The sequence below is a fragment of the Ascaphus truei genome, chromosome 5, assembly GCF_040206685.1.
Source record: "Ascaphus truei isolate aAscTru1 chromosome 5, aAscTru1.hap1, whole genome shotgun sequence".
Taxonomy (NCBI): domain Eukaryota; kingdom Metazoa; phylum Chordata; class Amphibia; order Anura; family Ascaphidae; genus Ascaphus; species Ascaphus truei.
Window position 1 is genome coordinate 131,951,349 of NC_134487.1, and position 11,781 is coordinate 131,963,129.

The window sequence follows — 11,781 nt, forward strand, 5'->3', positions numbered from 1 at the left end:
GTTGCATTAGCGCGACTGCTGAGCGCTTATCTAAATAAAGGCTCACAAGGCAGAGGGGATAAGAAGGGAATAATAGGATAGCATGTGTGGTAGTAAAAGGGAAGTTGGAAGTAATTAAAAAAATGATTGTTTTGTTTACGAATTTTTACCACTGTGACAACATTTCAGTGGTCCCTGTGCATCCGGTAATCTACTCCAAATTGCTTCACACTGTATTACTGCCAAGATGGGACCGATTCTCTCAACATGGCACTCCTTCTGTGAAGCCCGTAGCAGTGATTACTGTTGTCTTGTCGCTGATAGGAAGAAGCTACAAAGTGAGGAGGCAGAGGAGGCGAAACAAAGGCTACAGAGCAACTCAATATTTGTGAGTATCTTGTAGGTTTAGGGCTCCAACCCCCTAGTACTCTGCCTGCAGTGCTTTATTCTGATGACACACAATTTTACTTTTCTACCCCTGACCTTACACCTTCTGTACAAACCAAAGTTTCTGAATGTCTCTCTGTGATATCATCCTGGATGGCCCTCCGACGCCTTAAACTTAACATGGCAAAAACTGAGCCCCTCATACTGACTCCCAAACCTGGCCCTATTTTCTCCTTCCACATTACTGTTGGAAGTACTATCATTCACCCAGTATCCCAAGCACGCTGCCTGGGGGTCACACTCGACTCCTCTCACATTCTCTTCTCACGTTCAAAAGGTAGCAAAAAACTATCATTTTTTTCCTCCGCAATATCACAAAGATACGTCCTTTCCTCTTTTGCTCGACTGCTAAAACTCTGACACAGACCCTCATTCTCTCCCGTCTCGACTACTGTAACCTCCTGCTGTCCGGCCTTCCTGCCTCTCACCTGTCTGGCCTTCCTGCCTCTCACCTGTCTCCCCTACAATCTATCCTAAATGCTGCTGCCAGAATCACTCTACTCTTTCCTAAATCTGTCTCTGCGTCTCCCCTCCTGAAATCCCTCTCCTGGCTTCCTATCAAATCCCGTATCACACACTCAATTCTCCTCACGTTTAATGCTTTACACTCTTCTGCCCCTCCTTACATCTCAGCCCTAATTTCTCGCTATGCACCATCCTGACTCTTGAGTTCTGCTTAAGGATGTCTTCTCTCTACCTCCGTTGTATCTAAAGCCTTCTCCCGCCTTAAACCTTTCTCACTGACTGTCCCACACCTCTGGAATGCCCTTCCCCTCAATATCTGACTAGGACCCTCTCTATCCACATTTAAGGCCCAACTCAAAACACACCTGCTTAACGAAGCATACGAGTAGCTCCATGGCTGATATTATACACCTCATACATTAACCTTGGCCCCTTGCAGACACACTTGCCAGAATGCCCTCCTACTGTCTCTGTACGTTCTTCTTACCAACATATTAGATTGTAAGCTCTTCCGAGCAGGGACTCCTTTTTCTAAATGTTATTTTTTATGTCTGCATCACTTCTCCCCTTTATGTGTTATTTATATTATTTGTTATTTATATGATTATCACGTATATTACTGCTGTAAAGCGTTATGTACATTAATGGCGCTATATAAATAAAGCCATACATTCATTATTAATAGGACCGTGTGTTTGTGCCTCACCAGGGGGATCAGAAGGAGAACGTGGAGGGCATAGACCTGAAGAAGACAGAAACTGAAGTGGAGGTAAGAGTGGTGTCATATACAGATTTCTTGGCAAAGCAGCTTCTGGCCTGTATACTACATGCTATATGCAAAGTCACGCACCTTTTGTGCAAGCAAAGGACTGCCAGGTGCATAAACGCAACAAATCGTGTATATTGTATGCACACTCAATACGTTCACACGATGGCTACGTCCACAGGATGCCCTGGAATACGTGTGTGTGTGTGTGTGTACGCCCTGTTTGTGAGTGTGCATAGTTATCTTCTGAATGTGCACCTGAGCCGTGCGTGTGTACACATTATTCTGTGAATGTGGAACGCGGCGCTGTTTGAGTAGTGTGTGCATAGCGCTGTACTCACAATCTTTACATCTATAACCATATTCAATTATTTGACATTCTATATTTTTCTCTGTTTTACCTTCCGTTGATTTTTCACATGCATTTGATTTCTCTTAGTCTCATTTCTCATGTTTCCTGTGTGTGTGTTGCATTGCCTTTCTTCCTAGTTACACCCCTAGGATACTGCGAGCACTCTTATTCCACATGTGTGTTATTTAGAAGTGCACTTAATGTTGGGTGCAACGTTACAAGATAACGGATCACTTACTGGACTCTGATGTAAGTGGTTGATTCACTTAAACACTGGAGCACAATGTCTCACACCATCAAATGCACCTGAAAGACAGTGAATGGCGTGTTTTGATGACTTGATTTGGAATACAGCCTCCAAAAAAAATCACTGTGCTTGTTACCTGCACTAACTACCACTTCTTCTCTTCCTCCAATGGCAGGAAGCTGCAGCGATCATTGCTCAGCGCACAGAGAACCCGCGGGAATTCTTTAAACAGCAGGAAAGAGCCACTTCCGAGTGCAGCTCTTCCTTCCTGACCCCTCGGACAGGTGAGTGGAGGAGGAGGAGTGAGACGGGTGGGGGTCTGTACATCCAAGGACATACACACAGACACACACACCATGCCCTATAACTAGTGCTACATCTACTCAAGAGTAGAAACCTCTATTGGAGTCCCTAGTCCTTTAACCCAAATCCACGTCTGCGGATGTGAGGAACAGCTGTGATTGTAGCATCTTGGCTGCCATAGGGACCTCCAATGCATAGACTTGCAATGGAAGTGAGGGCGGGTAAAGGTCCTATATATTTTTTCCTTTAGTACTGCAGTATATGCTTCAGCATGCATAGAAATCTTTTAGGTACACGTCCATGCCATAAAGCCAGCCGTCAAGGAGGGGTTTCTCCTGATTCCAGTAAAATAAGCCTCAAAGTAGGAGCCCCCAGGAGTCTGACCTCTTTCCTTCAACTTCTATTGAGGTTTTTGGACTCGGATTTTGGGACTTTGGTAGAGCAGATGAACATATCTTGAATAATGAAATAAATGTTAAAATGCTGAATTAACTTTCTATGTAAATGAAGCTTTCTTCATTCTTGTTTGTTAGTTACGTTTGGTTTTATTCTATCCTGTGAACATGTCCCTCATTTTCCTTCCTGTACATACAGCAGTGAGAAGCTCCTCCGAGGCAGGACCGCCCCGCTCTCCAGATACAGAACGTCGCAGCAGCCTGGGTGAAGAGTGGGACAAGGCCCTGAACTCTGAGACCCCCATGCAGGATAGTGCCTGGACCCCTCAGGGACTCACGGAGGATGTCGTGTTCATGGAGACACGAGAGGAGGACGGGGGGTTCCCAGCAGCACCCCATTTGACAGGGAGTGAAGAGGAAACGGTTATGGAGCTGGGGGAGGTTGACCTTATGTCAGATGTGCATCCACCCCCGACAAAAGAGGCTCCAAGTCTACTGGATCTGTGGCAGAACGAGGAGCCACAGGACTCCGCCTGGGCGGATGGAAAATTGGCGACCTCCCAGGGGGACAGCCACGTAGAGCAGAAGACCCTCGCGGAGACAGAGGCCTGCCCTCCTAACCCAGATGAAAACCTCCTGAACTTTGAGGAGTTACCGCAGCCTCCCCCCACCTTCTGCGACATGGAGGCTGAGGAGGACCCTCAGAGCATCATTCATATTGAGGGGCCACACCAGATGACTCTGAGCTACCAGCATGCACTGCAGGAAGCCTCCTGCCACCAGCCCGAGCTCACAGACTCACTGCTGACCAATGGGGAGATGCCACAAAGAGAGGGGGCACAGGTGACACGGGGTGTATCAGGAGGCTAATGGGGTGATGTGGAGTAGATTTCTGGCAGGGGGAGTGTTTCAGTGCGATGGAAGGGTCAAAGTTGTTAGCTCAGATATTTGGTTATTGGTGGGCAAGGCTGTATATAGTTGGTTGTGGCCTACAGCCATTGGGTTCCTTGTACTCCCTTATTTTATTTTTACCTTTAAGGCAGGATGTGCCCTTTTCATAACTTTGTCTGTATTTGCCGATTTGAAAGTGCTACTCAGAACAATGTTATGGAGACCAGGAGTTTGTACACAAGTCAGACGGCAGCCAACTTTAATATGTTTGTTATTTTTTTAACTCTGGAAGCAGCAGAGGCTGCAGTGCATTGAGATTCATTGCTAATTACGCTGACTCCTTGGACAGTGCTGACCTATCTTTGTATTGGTGCAACTGTGTAAAAGGCTGGCGCTACTGAGGACACAGGGAAAGAGCACAGGTTTATGTGGTTCTAGCAAAAGCAGAAGAAGTCATATTGATCTGTTTATGATGAAGACTTCCTCATCATTTTCTGGAAAATAACATATTTTCATGGCGAAAGTATAAAGAAATATCTTGGCCCAATGCAAATCAATTAAATACTGTATGCAGAAGACTCCCATTATTCCTGTATTGTTCTAGAAGCTTTAAAGCAGCAGCTCAGGCTAATATATATATATATATATATATATTATATATATATATATATATATTCCCCTTTTAATATGTGCATCAATACAATCCACATAATAAGTAATTAGCCAAGTTGCCAATCGATCCTTTCTCCTGTGATCGATCGGCGAAGATTCGGCTCGAGTTCACTAGATGGCTGTCAGTGCAGCAGAAGAGGTCCAAAGATGCAAAGTTTTGTGGGGAAGATCATGTGACCTGGCAGTCACTAGATATAATTGGTGCACTGCTAGAGAGAGGGCAGGGCTCAAAGGGGTGTGCAAGAGCCAGTTTCAGAAGTGAAAGGGGATGTGGCTTTGTAAATGGTTGCTATAGAAACAAAAAAGGTTTGTTACATTATAGTACATTAAAAATGTCGTTTCAGAGTTGTTTAAAAAAAATGCTACAAGTATTTTCTGATAGTGCAGAACTGATTTATTTTAAAAAAAAACTCCACGTAGGATATTTCCTGGACTGCAGCTTTGAGAGGTTTTGCATGTAGGGGTAAAAGTGCATAGAATGGGTAATTCATTTCAACACATTTCAGCTGCTATAAATTCCATGTCACAAATGAAATCCAGCGGCATCCTTCCAGTCCAGACATTTGTCTTCTTGCATTCCAGCCAAGCGAAGGATATTTCAGCCAATCGCAGGATGAGGATTTTGCTCAGTCGGAAGAAATGTCTGCAAAAGCTCCACCCCCAGTTTTCTACAACAAGCCACCAGGTGAGGCTGCAACTGTGTGAACATGATGAGGGGGTCGGACAATGTAATGTGTGCACACTGCATAAATAGTGCATGGATTGGAATGTACAGTCTGTGCTGGAATGCCCGTGCTGCAGTGTGCGCGCTGGAATGTGTGTGTGTGTGCGCTGGAATGCGCGTACTGCAGTGTGTGCGCTGGAATGTGTGTGTGTGTGCGCTGGAATGCGCGTACTGCAGTGTGTGTGTGTGCTCGGTTTGTGTGCTGGAATGCGTGTGCTGCAGGGTGTATGCGTGTGCTGCAGGGTGCGCTGGAATGCGCGTGCTGCAGGGTGTGCGCTGGAATGCGCGTGCTGCAGGGTGTGCACTGGAATGTACGTGCTGCCGGGTGTGCGCTGGAATGAGCGTGCTGCAGGGTGTGCGCTGGAATGAGCGTGCTGCAGGGTGTGCGCTAGAATGAGCGTGCTGCAGGATGTGCGCTAGAATGAGCGTGCTGCAGGGTGTGTGGTGGAATGAGCGTGCTGCAGGGTGTGCGCTGGAATGAGCGTGCTGCAGGGTGTGTGGTGGAATGAGCGTGCTGCAGGGTGTGCGCTGGAATGAGCGTGCTGCAGGGTGTGCGCTGGAATGAGCGTGCTGCAGGGTGTGCGCTGGAATGCGCGTGCTGCAGGATGTGCGCTGGAATGAGCGTGCTGCAGGGTGTGCGCTGGAATGAGCGTGCTGCAGGGTGTGTGCTGGAATGAGCGTGCTGCAGGATGTGCGCTAGAATGAGCGTGCTGCAGGATGTGCGCTGGAATGAGCGTGCTGCAGGGTGTGCGCTGGAATGAGCGTGCTGCAGTGTGTGCGCTGGAATGAGCGTGCTGCAGGGTGTGCGCTGGAATGAGCGTGCTGCAGGGTGTGTGGTGGAATGAGCGTGCTGCAGGGTGTGCGCTGGAATGAGCGTGCTGCAGGGTGTGTGCTGGAATGAGCGTGCTGCAGGGTGTGTGCTGGAATGAGCGTGCTGCAGGGTGTGTGCTGGAATGAGCGTGCTGCAGGGTGTGTGGTGGAATGAGCGTGCTGCAGGGTGTGTGCTGGAATGAGCGTGCTGCAGGGTGTGTGCTGGAATGAGCGTGCTGCAGGATGTGCGCTAGAATGAGCGTGCTGCAGGATGTGCGCTGGAATGAGCGTGCTGCAGGGTGTGCGCTGGAATGAGCGTGCTGCAGTGTGTGCGCTGGAATGAGCGTGCTGCAGGGTGTGCGCTGGAATGAGCGTGCTGCAGGGTGTGTGGTGGAATGAGCGTGCTGCAGGGTGTGCGCTGGAATGAGCGTGCTGCAGGGTGTGTGCTGGAATGAGCGTGCTGCAGGGTGTGTGCTGGAATGAGCGTGCTGCAGGGTGTGTGGTGGAATGAGCGTGCTGCAGGGTGTGTGGTGGAATGAGCGTGCTGCAGGGTGTGTGCTGGAATGAGCGTGCTGCAGGGTGTGCGCTGGAATGAGCGTGTTGCAGGGTGTGTGGTGGAATGAGCGTGCTGCAGGGTGTGCGCTGGAATGCGCGTGCTGCAGGGTGTGCGCTGGAATGAGCGTGCTGCAGGGTGTGTGGTGGAATGAGCGTGCTGCAGGGTGTGCGCTGGAATGAGCGTGCTGCAGGGTGTGTGCTGGAATGAGCGTGCTGCAGGGTGTGTGCTGGAATGAGCGTGCTGCAGGGTGTGCGCTGGAATGAGCGTGCTGCAGGGTGTGTGCTGGAATGAGCGTGCTGCAGGATGTGCGCTAGAATGAGCGTGCTGCAGGGTGTGCGCTGGAATGAGCGTGCTGCAGGGTGTGTGCTGGAATGAGCGTGCTGCAGGGTGTGTGCTGGAATGAGCGTGCTGCAGGGTGTGTGGTGGAATGAGCGTGCTGCAGGGTGTGTGCTGGAATGAGCGTGCTGCAGGGTGTGTGGTGGAATGAGCGTGCTGCAGGGTGTGCGCTGGAATGAGCGTGCTGCAGGGTGTGTGGTGGAATGAGCGTGCTGCAGGGTGTGCGCTGGAATGAGCGTGCTGCAGGGTGTGCGCTGGAATGAGCGTGCTGCAGGATGTGTGCTGGAATGAGCGTGCTGCAGGGTGTGCGGTGGAATGAGCGTGCTGCAGGGTGTGTGCTGGAATGAGCGTGCTGCAGGATGTGCGCTAGAATGAGCGTGCTGCAGGATGTGCGCTAGAATGAGCGTGCTGCAGGGTGTGCGGTGGAATGAGCGTGCTGCAGGGTGTGTGCTGGAATGAGCGTGCTGCAGGGTGTGTGCTGGAATGAGCGTGCTGCAGGATGTGCGCTAGAATGAGCGTGCTGCAGGGTGTGTGGTGGAATGAGCGTGCTGCAGGGTGTGCGCTGGAATGAGCGTGCTGCAGGGTGTGTGGTGGAATGAGCGTGCTGCAGGGTGTGCGCTGGAATGAGCGTGCTGCAGGATGTGCGCTAGAATGAGCGTGCTGCAGGATGTGCGCTAGAATGAGCGTGCTGCAGGGTGTGTGGTGGAATGAGCGTGCTGCAGGGTGTGCGCTGGAATGAGCGTGCTGCAGGGTGTGCGCTGGAATGCGCGTGCTGCAGGATGTGCGCTGGAATGAGCGTGCTGCAGGGTGTGCGCTGGAATGAGCGTGCTGCAGGGTGTGTGCTGGAATGAGCGTGCTGCAGGATGTGCGCTAGAATGAGCGTGCTGCAGGATGTGCGCTAGAATGAGCGTGCTGCAGGGTGTGCGCTGGAATGAGCGTGCTGCAGGGTGTGCGCTGGAATGAGCGTGCTGCAGGGTGTGCGCTGGAATGAGCGTGCTGCAGGGTGTGCGCTGGAATGAGCGTGCTGCAGTGTGTGCGCTGGAATGAGCGTGCTGCAGGGTGTGCGCTGGAATGAGCGTGCTGCAGGGTGTGTGGTGGAATGAGCGTGCTGCAGGGTGTGCGCTGGAATGAGCGTGCTGCAGGGTGTGTGCTGGAATGAGCGTGCTGCAGGGTGTGTGCTGGAATGAGCGTGCTGCAGGGTGTGTGGTGGAATGAGCGTGCTGCAGGGTGTGTGGTGGAATGAGCGTGCTGCAGGGTGTGTGCTGGAATGAGCGTGCTGCAGGGTGTGCGCTGGAATGAGCGTGTTGCAGGGTGTGTGGTGGAATGAGCGTGCTGCAGGGTGTGCGCTGGAATGCGCGTGCTGCAGGGTGTGCGCTGGAATGAGCGTGCTGCAGGGTGTGTGGTGGAATGAGCGTGCTGCAGGGTGTGCGCTGGAATGAGCGTGCTGCAGGGTGTGCGCTGGAATGAGCATGCTGCATGGTGTGTGCTGGAATGAGCGTGCTGCAGGGTGTGTGCTGGAATGAGCGTGCTGCAGGGTGTGCGCTGGAATGAGCGTGCTGCAGGGTGTGTGCTGGAATGAGCGTGCTGCAGGATGTGCGCTAGAATGAGCGTGCTGCAGGGTGTGCGCTGGAATGAGCGTGCTGCAGGGTGTGTGCTGGAATGAGCGTGCTGCAGGGTGTGCGCTGGAATGAGCGTGCTGCAGGGTGTGTGGTGGAATGAGCGTGCTGCAGGGTGTGTGCTGGAATGAGCGCGCTGCAGGCTGTGTGCTGGAATGAGCGTGCTGCAGGGTGTGCGCTGGAATGAGCGTGCTGCAGGGTGTGCGCTGGAATGAGCGTGCTGCAGGGTGTGTGCTGGAATGAGCGTGCTGCAGGGTGTGCGCTGGAATGAGCGTGCTGCAGGGTGTGCGCTGGAATGAGCGTGCTGCAGGGTGTGCGCTGGAATGAGCGTGCTGCAGGGTGTGCGCTGGAATGAGCGTGCTGCAGGGTGTGCGCTGGAATGAGCGTGCTGCAGGGTGTGTGGTGGAATGAGCGTGCTGCAGGGTGTGCGCTGGAATGAGCGTGCTGCAGGGTGTGTGCTGGAATGAGCGTGCTGCAGGGTGTGTGGTGGAATGAGCGTGCTGCAGGGTGTGCGCTGGAATGAGCGTGCTGCAGGGTGTGTGGTGGAATGAGCGTGCTGCAGGGTGTGCGCTGGAATGAGCGTGCTGCAGGGTGTGCGCTGGAATGAGCGTGCTGCAGGGTGTGTGGTGGAATGAGCGTGCTGCAGGGTGTGCGCTGGAATGAGCGTGCTGCAGGGTGTGTGGTGGAATGAGCGTGCTGCAGGGTGTGCGCTGGAATGCGCGTGCTGCAGGGTGTGTGCTGGAATGAGCGTGCTGCAGGGTGTGCGCTGGAATGAGCGTGCTGCAGGGTGTGTGCTGGAATGAGCGTGCTGCAGGGTGTGCGCTGGAATGAGCGTGCTGCAGGGTGTGCGCTGGAATGAGCGTGCTGCAGGGTGTGTGCTGGAATGAGCGTGCTGCAGGGTGTGCGCTGGAATGAGCGTGCTGCAGGGTGTGCGCTGGAATGAGCGTGCTGCAGGGTGTGTGCTGGAATGCGCGTGCTGCTGCGTGTGTGCTGGAATGAGCGTGCTGCAGGGTGTGCGCTGGAATGAGCGTGCTGCAGGGTGTGCGCTGGAATCAAATGTTTGTATAAGTTAGGCTAAATATGTTAGAAGGCAGCCACTTCTTTTTTTTTTTTTTGCCCATGAGCCGTTCTTCTCCGTCCCTCTGCCACGGGTACTTTGTATAAAAGAATACCACTGATGTCACAAGACTTCCCACTAGTAGTACGCACGCCCTTAAGTACCGGCCCCTGACCATCTGGGGTTAGTTGGAGTGGAGGTGTCTGTGTCTGTGTGTGTCTGTGTGTGTGTCTGTGTGTGTGTCTGTGTCTGTGTCTGTGTGTGTGTCTGTGTGCGTGCGCCCCTAGGAATGTGTATGCATGTGCCTGTGATGATATTTGTGTAGAACGTGTATGTTATATTGAGTACGTGTGCTGGAATAGGCATGCTTATGTATGTTGCTTGGCATCTTCAATATTATTAATACTTGCATATGTGTATGTTAAAGTGCACGTGTGTTACTAACTGCAGCACACGCATAGTCTGTTAAGGGCACTTGTACATGTGCTGGAATGTGTAAGGAGGCATCAATGTGTACTGTATGTCTAGTACATATGTTCTGCATGTGTATGTATGCTGGGCTGTGTTATGGTAGTACAGGTATGGGAGCTGGGTTTCGGTATGTACCGTGTTCACTGTACGCTGTATGTAATTGCATAATGTTCCCTCAAACTGTTCTCTTGTGTAATTCAGAGATTGACATTACATGCTGGGATTCGGACCCTGTGATGGAGGAAGAAGAAGAGGAGGAAGGAGGCGGCTTTGGCGAAAGCGCTTAATTAATCCAGCACAATAATCCCCTACTCCTCCCCCCCCCACCCCCCGACACACGTGTGCAGAACACGTGACAAAGAAAAACACGTGACACAGCCGTGTGACAACAAAGTATTGTAGTAATGGCTGAGGCTTCCGCCCCTGCCGGAGCTGTGCTAGTAAGACCCTGCCTGCTTCCCCCCACCTCCTAGTGTCACCTGTGAGGAGCAGGGGGCAGGGTCTCTTGCTTTCCTGTTATTCTTTTCTATATATTACTTCTAACGGGCCAGTCCTATCCTTGCTGGCTTCTCTCTGCTGTTCTGTGGGACAGGATTTCTACGATTGCTATTCCCCCCTCTAGGTTGAGCAGAACTCCTGCTGCAGAGCTAGGAGCAGTGACCTGGTGCCTGGTTTGAATCAGTGTTATTTAGCTGTGTTTTCTTTGTTTGTATGTTTTTTTTTCGATCAGCCTGTGCCGACTGCCTTTTTGCTTTCGGATTGCTGGATGCAGAGAGGTTTTCTTGTTGTAGTTTTATCTTGGTAACCCGTTCCTGCAGCTTTTTTTGAGGAAACAAAATAGAAACATATGGCAATAATTACCCCAACTACCCCTGTGCAACTCAACGGATCAGGGGGACATACCCTCCACTGTAGCACTCCCTCCCCCTCCACATCATTCATTTGCTTTATGCTCCTATTTATTCTCTGGATGTGGGGGCGACATGCCTTGTTCTTGGATCAGAAGCTCCTGCTGGAAGGGTTTTTTCGGGGGGAGGGGGGGAAGTTGTGTACATAAATATTTCTTCCGTTGCCCACCCCTGTGGCTCCTTGCACCCTTGCCATTTCTTACCTGCCACAAACGCTTCCTTTTTTTTTTTTCCATGTTTAGTACCGTTCTGAAAGCACAACACTGTACAGACCGTGCTCGTGTGTTTAATAAAGGAGTCTGGATCCAACCATGAAATATATCTCTGTCCCTTCTTACTGCTGTGAGGGGTTCTATCAATCCGGTCATATGGGCACCTGGATATGCTGTGAAAACTTCCCGGTGCTGGAAAATAAGTCCACTCTATACAAATAAGGAGTCTCAAATCTTCTCCAGCATGGAGAAACTTATCATGCTTTCATTGCAGGGGATTTCAACCTATGTTCTGTGAATCTCTGGGGATGGTAGATTGTGTGTGTGTGTGTGTGTGTGTGTGTGTGTGTGTGTGTGTGTGTGTGTGTGTGTGTGTGTGTGTGTGTGTGTGTGTGTGTGTGTGTGTGTGTGTGTGTGTGTGTGTGTGTGTGTGTGTGTGTGTGTGTGTGTGTGTGTGTGTGTCAGTAAAGTTGGGTGAACTTTGGGTGCAGACTGGATACAGTTGAGTATCAATCATAGAACGGAGAGACAGACGCTCCATATTTGTAGAATAATTACATTTTTGTAATAATTG

The 11,781-nt window shown here is 51.4% G+C and overlaps 1 protein-coding gene across 6 annotated transcripts in view; it reads left to right on the plus strand.

Annotated features, from left to right (window-relative positions):
- DBN1 (drebrin 1) overlaps positions 1-11,312 on the plus strand; it is a 68,576-nt gene extending 57,264 nt beyond the window's left edge. For 3 of the 6 annotated variants that reach the window (XM_075600843.1, XM_075600847.1, XM_075600845.1), the window contains exons 8-13: positions 169-367; positions 1,577-1,660; positions 2,432-2,540; positions 3,154-3,797; positions 5,100-5,202; positions 10,289-11,312. In XM_075600843.1, the coding sequence (XP_075456958.1) occupies positions 169-367; positions 1,577-1,660; positions 2,432-2,540; positions 3,154-3,797; positions 5,100-5,202; positions 10,289-10,374 (1,225 nt within the window). In that variant the 3' untranslated portion in view covers positions 10,375-11,312. The remainder of the gene's footprint in view (positions 1-168; positions 368-1,576; positions 1,661-2,431; positions 2,541-3,153; positions 3,798-5,099; positions 5,203-10,288) is intronic. The other 3 variants (XM_075600844.1, XM_075600846.1, XM_075600848.1) reach the window with 3 other exon arrangements.
- Positions 11,313-11,781: the final 469 nt, after the last annotated feature.